The sequence below is a fragment of the Crocodylus siamensis genome, chromosome 8, assembly GCF_052110815.1.
Source record: "Crocodylus siamensis isolate JL-2025a chromosome 8, ASM5211081v1, whole genome shotgun sequence".
NCBI lineage: Eukaryota > Metazoa > Chordata > Crocodylia > Crocodylidae > Crocodylus > Crocodylus siamensis.
In genome coordinates, this window is record NC_143402.1 from 3473499 (window position 1) to 3488018 (window position 14520).

At 47.3% G+C, this 14520-nt stretch overlaps 1 protein-coding gene across 2 annotated transcripts in view; it reads left to right on the forward strand.

The window, feature by feature from the left end:
• Nucleotides 1-670, forward strand: part of SLC9A6 (solute carrier family 9 member A6) — a 39437-nt gene extending 38767 nt beyond the window's left edge. Inside the window, exons 17-18 of one of the 2 annotated variants that reach the window (XR_016443881.1) lie at nucleotides 165-304; nucleotides 525-670. Coding sequence is in view for 1 of the 2 variants with exons in the window: in XM_090060469.1 (XP_089916595.1) it covers nucleotides 165-228 (64 nt within the window). In the remaining variant the exon portion in view is untranslated. Of the gene's footprint in view, nucleotides 1-164 lie in introns of both variants that reach the window. The other variant, XM_090060469.1, reaches the window with a different exon arrangement.
• Nucleotides 671-14520: the final 13850 nt, after the last annotated feature.

Sequence of the window (14520 nt, forward strand, 5' to 3'; positions counted from 1 at the left end):
TGTTAAAAGGCATTAACACCCTGAACTCAACCAGAGCAGCACCCTTGTCATTTTGGACTTTGGAAGTTCAGCAGGTTTGGAGATGGTGGGTACTTGGTTCTTAGTAATAGTATAGTAGCATTATTTAGGAGCCTCAGTCACAGCCCTGAACCCTGTTGTCACAGGAGCTGTACAAAGCCAGAGCAAAAGGACCATCTCTTCCCTGGAGACTCGGCAATCTTCGTATAAAAGAGGAGGTGATGAAGGAATACAGTGGGCAGATGCAGGGAGCATGAGGACATAATGCGATGGTACTGGGGACATGGTAAGCAGCTGTTACAGCTCTCAGTACTTACAGACTGGAAAGCAAAGGCACCAGGGATGATGCAAAGCAGTGGCAGGCTTGGGTTTAAATCTAGGAGTTCAGACTCCTGAACTTCCATTTTAACTGTACGGCCATAGTTTTTCCCTTCATGCCAGTGTCTTAGAAAAAGCACTTCATTGGTTCCCTCTAAGTATGTTGTATAAAGTATTTTCTGTTGCAGATGTTTATGATTGACCCCCCTGACCTGGTGTTACACACTCTCTCTTCACGTAGAGATGCTAAAGCAGTCGTTCTTTTGTGCAGAAGAAGCAATGGAGCTGTTCTCTTTTTGTCTGAGTACACTTGTCTGTAAAAGTCTGTCTAATACATCCAGATAGCAGATCATGAGTGTGCTTTGGTTGTTTGTGCATAAAACCATTTAGCCTAGTCAGCCCACATTCCCTTTTGCAAGTGGGAGATTTGTACAGTGGTCAGACAGCAAGGAGGCAATGGCAATGTCATGTTCATCCTGTCTGACCTGTTTGCACCTTGTGACCTGCACTCAGCAAGGAGGCCTCTGTTTTACATTTTCTGGACCTTGCTGATTTTTGTCTGAGGTGCTGCATTCACCCACATGCAAAACTGACTACAGACAAGCTAGTCCAGTCTCAAACCACAGACAAGAACTGCTTGCCAAGAGTCAGCTTTGCTCCAGACGTCTGCACCACTGAAATCCACATGAAAAATTGACCCAAAAATCCTCAAGGCAGTGTTGTTTTATTAAAGAAACATATTCAGTTGAACAGTGACTGTCACACACAGCTGCTCTACCTGATTTGCACAAATCATCACAAATGCAAACACAAATTGTATAATTTACTCCACATAAAATTGTTCAAGTTATTTAGAAGCTGAAACGTGGTTGAAAGAGAGCTGTTATTCAAAGAGCAAGACATGGGGAAGGAGGAGGGTACTTGACAGCTAACGCAGCATCCTGGTGGTGCACACAGCATTTACCAGTATTGATGAGGGGTTGGTTGGTTGCTTAAGATGCTGTGTAATGGGCACAGGCAAGCTGTGTGGGCTATAATGATTATAGAGTGGAATAATAACAAAAACATTTCCATGTGGCTCCAATAAATTTTGTCATGGCCCTTTGATAAAAAGTAACATTGTTACTGATGGGGTAATGATGGGTTAACATAATTAATTTGTGCTTCTGTAATGAAAACCAGGATCGTTATGAGTTTCTCAGGAGAAGCAAGTGCTGTTTTCTTCAGATCCCCTCCTCTTGCTGGAGAGATTGGTGTATTATTTCTTTTCTTGTCCTTACTCTAAGAAGAATTCCTACGGTGGTGGGTAAGAGGAGGTAAGTTGCTGCACCGTGAATGCTTGAATGGTCTGTGCAGTAACACCCTGACATGCACCCTAAACAGCTGGACTGTGCTGAACTTTTATTCACAACAGCTATTTGTGTATAAAAGCCAGTGCAAACACGGAATCGGCTTTGCAGTAGAACGAGCACTTTAGCAGTAGTTTCTTCTCACAGCTCCTCAAAAGAGCCCAACACCATCCATCCCTTCCCCAGACGTTCCGACTCCACAGAAGTTCATGTTAACAATGTAATATAAACTTGGTTTAAAAAAAAACTTGTCCAAGCCTTGTAGGGCTAACGTTGGATTTTACCAGCTGCATCTTTATGCAGAACACATGTTCATACAGTGCTGTTCCCCTACTCTCTGGGCTCTGGAGAAAGTCATGAAATATTAAAAAATAAAAAAAATAAAAGTCTTCTGTTCTGAGTCAGATTTATTGGATATTTTGAGGTCTTGCTTGCCCTCAGTTCCTCCAGCCTATCTGTCCTGCTTGGATGATGCAGTAACGCAAAGTGACCCTGCAAATGTGCAAGGACTTACCAACATGGAGAAGTTTCTGGGAGATAAGGTAAGGGGTGACCTTAATGCACAGTAGCCATTCTGTCCCTGTGGGTGCCTCCGTCTCAGGCAGGGGTTGTCTATGTACACTTTAGCCTGATTCACCTTGAAAGTAGATGAACCTGAGCTACCCAAAGGCACTTGAAATCCGGCACAAGGATGTCCACATAGGGAACGACTGTGTGGTAGCACTTTGTACTAGCTGCCCTGGGCTGGGTCCACAAATCAGGCCTACCTTATAACAGGCAAATTCTTATTCATTGCAGATTTCATTTGGGGGGGAGGAGAACTGCAGGACCAGGAGGGAATACATTCCTGCATGTTGATAGGTTTTTTCCCCTCTCACCCCCAAAACACACCTTGGCATCTGCCTTCCCCTGGCAGTTGCTCTACAGGCTGAGTTGCACTAGTGTATCTTCAGATGTAGTTTTAAACCACTTTAGGGAAGCGTGTGCGCACAACCTTCTGCACCAACGTACTTCATTTTGAATCGGGCTGCTTTCACTTGAGTGGCAGCTGGTTAGGAACAGAGTTAAGTTAAACGGGTACTTCATTCCTCCCAGAATTGGAGAAGTTTGCATCATAGATTCATAGATGTTAGGGTTGGAAGGGACCTCAGTAGGTCATCAGTTTAACTAAACTGGTGTAATTAAATGTGTGCAAAGTTGCATGTGCACAGACAGTCTCAAGGTTCCTCAGGCCACTTAGTATTGCATTTTAATCCTTGAACACATTAATGGTTCTTACAGTGCAGTTCTTGCTTCCCTGCTGCCCTGAAAGATGGGGCACAATTGGGGCATTCCCAGCCTCGCGCAGTGCTCTCTGCCGCTGTCTAAATGATCTTCCTGTGGGGCCTGCCAGAACCTAAACCCTGTACTAGCTGAAGGTCTGTGAATGGGCCAAAGATCATTATGCTGCATAACGAGCCTGCCCTGCATGGCCAGCCCATGCTATTACCATCCCTGCTGCTTGCTCTAGATGGTGCTCTTACAAAAGAGGCCTGGCGTTGTGAGCTCTCACTCCTTTTATGCCTGGGACATTTCACTTCATGTGCCCTGCTCTGCTGGGAGGCAAGCGGTGAAGCGAGAGAGCTGCCCTCTGAAATCAGGGAGGCAAAAGTGATGCTGCCCTGGGCTGAAGCCATTTCCCAGCAACCTCTGTCCCCTCCGTAGTGCAGTCATTATGGGAGCAGCTTTGGCTATGCTGTATTCTCTGTGCAGACAGACCTTAGCCTTATTTCAGTCAGCTGTTCCTCCTGGCAATGCCTTTCTGATTTTTTTTACCTTTCAACTTAGAAACCCCTCCATCAAAATCCGACATGCATTTCCATGCCCACTCTCCCTGCTTTTTAGGGGTCTGGCATTGCATTGATTACACTGGGGAAAGGAGGCAGGTGCAGCATCGCAGCCTGGCTCTGGTTATTTCTGATTGTGTTGCCTCTATCTACCTGTCTCTGAGGGTTTGACTGAACTTGGATCAGCACCAGCAGTATTTCATCCCACCTCATTCCTATTTGGACTTCCTCGCCTTACCTCTCATGCGGCCTCCTCGCCCGTTCTGCTGCTTCATTAATCAGTGCTTTTTCTTTTAGCCAACAGATATTTTTAGAAACCTGAAGGGCAGTGACAAGCTAAGAGTATAACTGATTTCAGTTGCCTTGGTGGGATGTTCATTAACACTTGGTGGGAGGCAAATTATGCTCCCTCTGGAGCAGCTGACCAAGTCATGGATGTTGAAAAACTCACACTGAACCAGAAGTTTGTGCAAGTACCATTTTTCTCCAAGGACCCCCTCCCCCTGCATTTTTCTCCAGGTTTTCCTGCAGATCCCCTTCACTGAGCTGCCTCACTCTGACCCTTTTCCAGGGTGCAATCTTGAAACAACCAAACAATTAGGAAATTGCTCTGTGGCATTAAGCTCCTTCCTTCCTTTGAACCTCCTTTCTCCTCTGTAAGAGTGCTTTGGATAACATCTCAGAGACCTGGTAGCACTGGTCATTAGTAATTAGCAGTGTCACCTGGGGCACCCTAAGCGAACTGCCTGAGTGAGAAGGGTAGGCTTGCACATGGTAAGGGTGTGTTTAAACCCTTAGTCTTAATCATCAAAAGGCTGGTCTGCACTCTAAAGTCTTGAAGTCCTAGCAACACTGGCTTGCATGTGAAAAGATCATACCCTAGTCCAGACACAGATATACAGACAGAAGAAGCTTCTGCCAGGTAAGCTAATGTGGCTTGTGGGGAGGTGAGATATAAAAACTCTGCTGGAAGAAAACACTCGTCAGTGAGCATGTGCTAAGGGGCTCTCCTGGCTTAGCAATAGGCAGCAGCTCTGTGCTGTGGGCAAGGCCAAAGGTAGCCGTCTCGGATCCTATAACACGGCAGAAAAATCAACCTGCCGTGGTCCATGAGACGCACTGCATGCGAGTGAAAAGGATTGTAGGATTTCTGTCACTGGATGCTGCTCTCTGGGCATTTTGTGGGTGGAGGGGCTGTTGGCAGCGTTGAAAGGGGCTTTTCCTCTATCTCTCTGTGCTTCTGGGTAGCACAGCATGCAAGCAGCGTTTGTCGGAGGGCAGGAATGTGTTGGAGGAATCACCCTGATGCCTTGTGTCTGATGCTGCAGCTGGAGACAGGTGTGGTCTTTTCAGATGCTTAAGGATAGACGGGCCTAGCAAGCTTGTTCAGTGCCCAGTGTGGGGGTGTATGCCAACTGGTGTTGTGAGGGGAGTCTTACCTGCTGTTGCTGTAGCCGTTGCATTGGCAGCAGCAGAGATGGAGAGAGTCTGGTGGCTGCAGCCCTATGTTGCAAGCTCCCCGGGGTCCTATTTACTCCCAACCTAGATATGCTGCTGGGCTCAGGGAGGATGCACCTGCTGATGTCATGAGAGCATCTTGCCACTCTCCCCCTGCCCACCAGATGCACAGCTGGGTGTGGAGCCGCTCCCCACCCCCAGGTTACTACTTCACTCTGGCTGGGTTTGTAAAACATAACATTTGTAGCTCCGTGAGTCTGTGGCTAGAAAATAATTGGAATATGAGACAATAGGAGAAAAATGAAGAGAATGAGTTCTCCCCGAGAGCTGCAATAAAATCTGTCAGGCTAGTGAGAGACCGCAGAGATGTGGCGAGTATTTGTCTCCTTTGTGTATCCAGCGCTGATATAGCAACAATGGATAAAAACAGCCGCGTGTTTGGGTAGAGCCACAAACGCCTCATTTCCCTGCTGAGTGGCCTGGCGGTCACTCTGCAGCAGACGAGGCTGATACAGGACCTTGTCTCGGCAGCTTTCGCAAGCCCTTTCCAAAGGTGGTAATTCAGCCTCTGGGCTGATCAGGTAGGTACGAACAGACGGGTAAACTGAGGCACAGGGCTTGAAGACATGGCTCTGGCACTCTGGAGGAGGGGAGCTCTTCAACGTGTTCTGCCCACCTATTGCTATTGACATGCGCTGAGCCTGGAAACGTTGCCCTGAAGCCGCTCCGGCGAGGTCCCCTCAGGGAGACGAGCCCTAGGTGACTTGTCCGAGTCTGTGGCAGCAGTAGGTCTGTTCTGATGCCCAGGCCACGTGCATTGGCCTCCCCAGCTTCTCCACTGCAGTGTCCGAGTTTGGGCTGGGACTGCGGCACAGGGCAACACAATGCTGCGCTGCAGTGATTGTTCCAGCGTCTGGTGATTCCTGTCTGCCTCAGAGGGACCTGATGGTAAATGAGAGGCTGCTTTGGTGAGGGGTGAGCTCCCAAGTGAGGTCCTGCAGCTACAGCAGGCAGAGCGAAGGCCTCCTGTGGCTCCAATGCTGCTGGCCAGCACTGTGGCAGGGCCGTGTCCTGGCTCTTCCCAGACCTAGTTACAAATATCTCAGGGTCTGCTAATGAGGAGCTTGGGGGATTGGTTTGACTGACGGCCAAGTCCCATGCTCAGAAATCAGCAGGGGTCCAGGAATGGAGCAGAGGCCTCTGCTCCGTGACGCTGGGCAGATGCCTGATGGAGGGGAGCCCTTCAACCAGGTGTTCTAGGAAAGCCGTGCAGTGCACCTCTGCCGCTCCCATCCAGGTCTGTGCAGAGACCTCTCTGGCTCCGGCCCGTTTGAAAGCATGGCTTTCAGTGCATGCCAAATACTTAGACGGGTGTTTATACAGGGGGAGTTTGTGCTTTTTAATGGGCCTTTTAGAAGAAATTCCACCAGCCTTCCTGTTGCAGGAGAAGCCAAGGAGGGCGATGCTGTTGTGTCAGAAGATCCATATATGGCTGTGATTACCCAAGTCCGCATGTTCTGCAGAATACTGTGGTCCTATCCACTTTTAAGGTTATATGTGAACATTTCTGCTTTCCTGTTGGCATCAGCACTCAGGAATGCAGCCTACAAAATACAAAAATGTATTGATTCAAGTTGTCAGCTTTATGCATTGTGTCAGTTTTATTAATGGCAGCCATGAGGCTCTTTCTTCTTTGCTACCACCATGCAGTGTGCTAAAGTGAAAAGACAGCACAGTATTTGGGCTAAAATGTCAGTGTTGTATCTAAATAGCAATATACTCTGACTGCTGGATTGCCCTGGTCCATGAAGGGTGCCTGGGCTCAGACAGCAGTAGTTGTGGGGCAATTTCGCCCTCATTGAGGACTGCCTTGTCAGCTCTTTGCTGTGGATGTTGGACTGCTTTGAATTATTGCTATTCCAGTCCTAGGCTCTTAACGTCGTTTTCCTAGCACATGTCAGTGCACTCGTCCCTTTCCTGTGCAAACTGCTTGCCATCAAACGGTATTTCCAGGCCCTCCCTACAGTCCCCCCTGTTGTCTGAGCCTTGGGTCCTGCCTTGGCACCTCAGTCCTGGGCTATAGTGTCCCCTGTTATTCCAAATGTGCCTGTTGCAGCAGTGTTACATGGGCACCTCCTTTATAGCATCCCTGCTAATCTAGTTCAGGATCACGTATCTGTCTATACCCAGACAGCTCATATCTGCTTAGCTGTTCTCTCTTCTGCTCCCAATGTACCTGCATCCATGTATTTCACTCCACTGCCTGTCCTCTTTGTTCTGTTCTGTGTTGGCAATGTTTTAATGCAATATTTTATAGTAAATGGCTAAATATGTTCTTTTTTGTTACAACGCCAACTCAAATGTGGGTGAGGGAGAACAGGGAAGAGGAATATCAAATGCAAAGTTGCTTATCTTTCTGTTTTTCCAAATAATGAACAGAAAACATCGACCTTTTCAGGAGGAAAGCAGTTGTTTGTGAATTAAAGTCATATGAAAGCACAAACATTGGTGAGTTGATTGTTTATATTTGCGCAGTTTAAAACCACTGTTTGTTCAGAATGTATTGGCCTGCTTTGAGCAACAAATGCAGGAGAGAGGCTGGAAGCAGTCATGCAAGGTGTGCAGATAGGCTGCGGATAGAGCTCAGCTTGCTGGGTCTGTAGAGAGAGTACTGTATTGTCTTGCACATTGGCTACCCTCAAATACGATGTGCACTTTGTTTTTTGGGAAGGGAGGCTGAAGAAAAAAAAGTTTGTCCAGAGTTATGGCTCCATAGATAGAGCCTCACTCACCCTCCCTTTCCTGCTAAACTGAAAGCTATAACCCTAGCTGTAGCTGAAGACTGGTCTCCATGGGTGACTACAAATTTGAAAAGAGCTAAAAACAATCTGTAGTGCTGTAAAATAGGAGAAGCAGGACCAAGAGTAGCTAGTAGACAGTAAAATTGCTGGAAAAAAGAGGTTAGCTTGATTGGTGGAACATCAAGACTGTAAGGGGACACGGTTGTTAACACGTATGGAGTGGAGAACAAGGAGCCGTTGAGTCATTTGACTGCCTCAGGGGCCTGAATAGAAAGGCCACAAGGGATCAAAGCAGGCAGAAAATCAGCTTCCCTGCTTAAGGGCTGCACTCCAATTTTGGGGAGCTGATTTAGGTGGAAGTTGTATATGGCATGTGATTAAATATGGTAGTTACCTGTTGGAGCAGGACTTGGGTGTTGCAGGTGCTCCTGGCCTGGAGGAGAGCAGCCTTTGAGACCACCCTGGAGCAGTGTGTCCTGGTGAGTGAGCCGTTGGGCGTGCGGGGATCACTGTGACTAAGAGCTCTGGAGCTGTGCAAACAGGATGGCTAGTACCTGGGTTGGCCGTGCTGCTGACCAAACAAAATGGGTAAGGGTGAGTCAGAGGAAATACTTAGGAGACAGCTATAGTGTTTCTTGTTCAGGCTTTCCCCCTTGCCCTCCGCAGGGGATGTTTGTGGTTCTGTGATCCCAGGACGCTGTGGGCCCCGGATGTGGCCTGGGCTCAAACCCGTTTTGTTGGATTGCACCTGGCTCTTGTTGCTGCCATGTACCTGGCAGAGGGGCTGTATTCTAGTGCAGACTGGGATGCTGTTTTGGGCATGGGTTGCAGGCCCGTCTTTGACACGAGCCTTGTGCCCAGCTCTCCATTGCAGCTAGCGCCAGGTCAGTCACCATGGGCTGCACACTCCTGCCAAGCTCCCTTCCCCACCCTACAGCTGGCGGCATGCAGCCCCTCCGGATGCAGCACCTACTGTCCTTGCTTCTCACTCTGACAAGTCCTTCCCAGGCTGTGCTCAAAGGACCTGTTCCTGGGCAGAAAGAGAAGGGGACAAGCTTCCTCGTTCCTTGGGGAAGCTATGAGGACATTCCCCAGGGCTCAGAGATGAATCCCAGCCCCAGCGGTGCGGTGCAGGGGAGAAGAGACTTGCTCAGGGGCCTGTGCCTCCATGCCGGTGGGCTGTCTGTCGGCTGACCGCGCTCCAGCCACAGGCAATGCGATAGTGGCAGGGGCTAGGGGAAAGCACAGGCTGCACTTTGACATAACTCGCTGGTTACTGCCACCAGTTTGTCTGGCCCATTGCCCCTCACTGGGGTTTATATGCTGGGCTCCCTTTGTGCTGCTCACATTCAGGCATGCGGCCAGGCCTGTGGCCTGTGTTACCTGTTTCCTTGCTGGACTGCCTTGCTGGTTTGTCAAAAACTGATCGGGCTCCACGTAGCTCTCGCATTCTTCCTCGGGCCCCACATCTCAGCTGCCGAACATTTATTCCCACAGTCACTTCTGTTCTTTCTTCTCATCAGACATGCCCAGCCCTCATTCGGGGTGGTTTTAGGAAAATTACAATGCCCTATTTTTCACAAGAGAGATTTCTTTTAGCAGAGAGGAGCAGTGTTTCCTGACTCCCTAGTGCAGTCTGTGGTCTCTTGAACCTAGTCTGGACAGAGAAGGGGCACTGGTTTAACCTAAGCCAGATGTTTAAACTAGATCTGTTCAGGCAATTCATACCACTCCTATTGGGGTTTAATAGCAGCTGGTTGATTAACTTAAACTAACACAAAATAACACATGGTATGGAAACTGAGGCAGACATCTCATTCAGACAAAGGTTGTGCACCAGGTCCTGTAGCATCATTATAGTCCTTTAAGGAGGACTGCACTGGTGCTATTTTCAGAGCCTGTTATTACAGCTCCCTTAGCACCAAGAGATTTCTAGCACAGGAAATGACTTTCATAATTTCTTTAGTGCCAAATGCTCTGTAATTTTCCTATGGCTATTTCTTTTTTGTTTGTGAAACACAACCTTTGGAAAGCACTCGCAGTTTAATTTTCTGCCAAACTATAATGAATCATATTGTCTAAGCAGAGTCTGTCAGCTCAATTTGTTTGACATTTGGTATATTAACAAAAATGCAATTGCAAGGAAGTTACTAAGAACAGCTAGTTGGGCAGCATTTCAAGTCGCCTGCACGCTAGAGCAGCTGCAGCATAGTATTGCTGGAGCCTTTTCTCATGTATAGATGTTACGTTTTTCTAGGTTTAATCCAGACTGCAGCTGTCACTATATACACGTGGATGTCTGTAGTCCAAATTAAAATTGCATCCAATCTGAACTAATCTTCACTGAAAGAGGATTAAAGTTAATGCAGACCAGGGCAGTCCAAACTAGGCCCTTTAAACTATGAATTAATGTGTATATATGGCAGGTATGTAGGGCTTACTGTTGTTTGTGCCCACCACCGGGTGTAGAACCAGACACCCCTTGCCGTCTCTATTGCAGAAGTACAGAAATGCAAGAAAACCTCCCCAGTCCGGGTCAATGACCTTCTGTTAACCCTTAATTTGAAATGAAATGTGATTCAAATGGAGTGGCGTGAATTAGTTAACACGGTTTAGGAAGTGGTGAGCGTGTCTACAAACAGCCGTTATCTCTTAGTGATCTCAATCAAATACACTCAGTTAGCTTGTCTTTGGCTTTCCGGTGTATGGGGCAGAACAGGGCTGCTAGTGTGGACTATAAACAGTGTTAAAAGGGTTGTCATCTTGACTGCCACCCTAATGGCAAAGCCTTTGAGTCTTGCCGTAATCGTGCTGGTACTGTTAGCTTTGATTTAGTGAGGGGTGGTGAGGCCTAGCGGGTAGGAGTGTTGTAGTAAATTTAGTTAAGGGATGGGGTGAATGGAAATGAATCGATCTGTGAGACTATTCTGATCTCAAATCTTAATTTATTGAACGTATAACCAATATTGAAGCAAGGCTTTAAATACAGCACTTAACTTCCTAGCAAGCTATAACAGTCAACAAAGATATTCCCATGCAAGCCGTCCAGTGGCCAAAGTGAGCTGAGCTGGCCAGACATCCAACATTGCACCGGGGTCCAGTACTTGTTGTGGCTTCTCCTGTGTGTTGCTCTCCCAGTAATTTAAAGTTTTATTTTTCTTGGTTTTATATACTTCTTTTATAGTTCTCATCTGTATGTCCGAGATACGGTTGTCATAAATATCCACTAATCATCTTTCCCAGTGGTCATTTCCTGTTAGGTCGCTCTCTTGAACTGCTAAACCACATCCTCTCTTAACTCTTGGGGCCATGAGCTATGAAAAGGTCACCCTAAGCTGTGACCCAGTGGCTTTTGTGTTTAATTAGTGGCGTTCGTTATGTCAAGGCACACAATGGTGTTGCTTATGCTAAGCATTTTGCTGAGGTGGCTTGCAGGCCTACAAGAGAAGTAGCCTACAAGTCAGGAGGCCTGGGTTCAATTTTTGACTCTGCAGGTCATCTCCCGCGAGCCTTTGACCAGCTGACTTCATTTCTCTCCTCCTGGTATGGTAAAGGGGGCCAGGCAAAGCACTGCTCACTGGATAGTAGGTGAGGAGTCACGTCCTTAAAATCAGGTGCTTTAGCCTTGTCACAGAATTGGGGCCCTTGTTGGTAATGGTTGAATTCTGGGTCACAAGGGTGTGAATGCCCATCCACTGTCTTAATTATTTAGAGATTTCTTAGTATTATAATTGATTTTGAATTAATCTTCATTTAATATTAAAATGTGGCTGCTAGCACATACATGCTTTTTGTCATTGTATTTATACTTGTATCACACTCCCCCCCCCCATATTATAATATTATTTTCATGCTTTTTGTTATAATTGGTGAGTGAACCTCTTGATGCCTAAGATCCAGACACGCACACGTGAGGGCAGGCCGGGCACAGCTCCTGGGTCCCCATCCTGCCACTTGCTCCACGGGGTGCAGAGCGCTGCTGAAGGAGAGCCCCAGGCAGGAGCCCCTCTGTACTGGATGTCTCCACTTAGACATGAGCTGCAGCCACCCTTGTAGCTCTGTCCCAAGGGTTTTGATGCATGTCCCCCAAGTCCCCGGTCTCAGGACTGTCGTTCCTCTCCTGCTTCTGCTGCTCATCTCGGCCATTCGATCCAGCTGAATTGGATTTCCCGCAGCCTCCAGCTTTTCGTGCGGCTGTTTCAGGCGGAAGACCGAGTGGAATGTGATTTGTCACACTTCAAAACCTCCTCTAATAAAATATTTATTTGACACCGGCTAGCTCCTGGGTTCCTTGATTCACATTTTTTCCCGCTAATATTATATGAAGTGAAAATTCATAAAGTAGTCTGGTTAAATGTAGCCTGGTGCCTGGAGGCCATCTCTTCAGAACGGGATGATGAATCTCTGGTGCTACAAGAGATGCCAATGTAAAGGAACGCTTTGGTTAAAAACATGCTGTAAGGCTTGAAGATCAATAACCACACACGCGTTTAAATCCCTTCCAAGTATGAACAGGATAAGCTTCCATTCACTTGTTTTTAAGTCTCATTCTTTGCCACGCGTATTCTTCCTTTGCTTCAAACTCTTTTAAACTGGGCAGATACCAATCCGGTTGTGCAGCTCTGTCGATAAGGAGCAAGAGGTGAATGGGTAGTCACGGGGGCGTGCATTTGTCTTATGCATAGTCTGTTTTGCATATGCAAATATTTCAGCTAGCAAATAGTATCAGGCTCCCGTGAGCATTTTTCTTTGTGGGAGGAAAAGTGATCCCATGCCTGAGTTTAAGCATGATCCATCCCCGAATTAAAAGTGAAAATTGAGAGCTTCTGGGGCCCTTGACGGCACTGTAGGATTTTACAAGCTTTCGGTAGTCATGACTAGGGATCCTGGTTTTCTGTGATGTAATAAATTCCCCAATTTTCAGTTAAAAAAAAGTAACCCCAAATCCGCATTTTCCATGATTTAAATGAAACAGCACTAATATATATAGTGGTGTTTATTTTTAATCATGGAAAAATGTGGATTTGGGGTTATTCTTTTTTTTTTCTTTTTTAACTGAAAATTGGGGATTTTTTTAAAATCAGGATTCTTGGTCATGACCCAGCCAGCAGAGCAAGAAGTTCAGTTTAGTGTATTGGAGATATTTCCTCTCCTTTCATACCCTTTGGGTCTTAGCTGTTGTTTCTGTATCTTCTGCTTTAAGCTTTAAAAGACCTGACCGCGCCCCTCAACAAAATGCCTGGGGTCTGCTAACCACAGAGTAGAAAATCTGGAGAATTTGGATAACTCCCCCTGGGCTGGGAGGTAAATCCCGTGGACAGTGCCAGAACGTCCCGCATTTGTGTTGTTTCTGGGAGCACGGGGGGAACATTTTGGGTTTTGTGTTGCCTTGGCTAGCTGGGGCACGAAAGATCCCAAAGGGGCCGTCACTGGCAGGGTCTGATATGTCATCTTTTATAAGTAGGAGTCACCTCAGCAAGTTTTCCATGCAGAGGCAGTGCAGCTTGCACTGGGGGGAGCGTTTAGGTGTATGCCAGGGGGTGACGCACACAGGATACTGCCGCTTCCCTTCATGTGACATCCCAGTGATCCCTGGCAGTTGCTTTTTTGGTGGCAGCTGTATCTCCTGATACGGACATTCAGGAAAACGTGAGGCATGGCATTGTCTTTTCATGATGCATCAGGCTAAGAGCCCAGAGTGATATCAAACTGGCCTTTTAATCCCCTCGCCTGATAATTGTTCTGGAAACATACAGTGCTCCTGCCTTCCTTGACCCCCTGTTATACCCTAGGGATGGGAATGGGCATCACCGCCAATTTTATTCTTTGCTGATTTGCAAACTTAAATCATTTGCAGTGCGCTAACTCGATCGCGTCAGCGCTGTGGTGCTGTGTGTGATGCGATCCAGTGACCTGTTGGTTACATGTGTCTGGGGCATGGACCTTCTCCTGCTCCCACTGACCTCCAGTGGCTTAAATGAAAGCAGGACATAGTCAGTCTGCCTCACGCCATCCTCAGAATAGATGCGACTGGGCTGCATTCATTTTACAGAGCTGTAAAATCGTGGAGTGCTTGTCTGAGCCCTTCCTGGGAGTGAAGCTGTCTCCATTGCACAGGCTCAACAGCACGGACCAAACACCTTCTTGGCAATGGCCCCATATCATTATCAGGATGCTAATATATAGCCCCTCTCCATGAAGGATCACAATACCCCCGTGGTATGTGTTATACAGGTTGCAATGCACTAGCTTGGAAAGCCTTGTACTTATGTGCTTAAGCCGCTTGGAAAAAGTTGACATCATTTGATGTTTTAACCACACGGTCATAAAAACCAAACACGTCCCACCCTTCTGTCATCCCTGAGAGAAATGGTTCCTTTCAGCCTTTCCAGCAAACTGCCAAAGCAGGCAGTGATTTTTTTGCTTATGACCTGCAGGGCAATCACACCATCTCCTGGGCATTTTGGAAGTCTATTTCCATGACAGCATGATTTAATCTGCAAACTCTCTCGATTTGGCTGGTTCCCTCTTCTTGCAAACAAAGCTGATGGTGGGATAGTTCATGGAGCTTCTCCTTGTCGTCTGTTTTGCACAGAGACCTAGAGCAAGTTGTGCTGCAGAGAAAAGGACGGGTCCTTTCATTCTCTGTGGGCTTGGTGTGTCGAGTCAGCGGGAGATCGGAGCAGAAGCAGGACAGTCTGAGTGGTATCTCTGAGGCCTTAGGAGCAGCCTTGTACTTCCAGCCTTTTT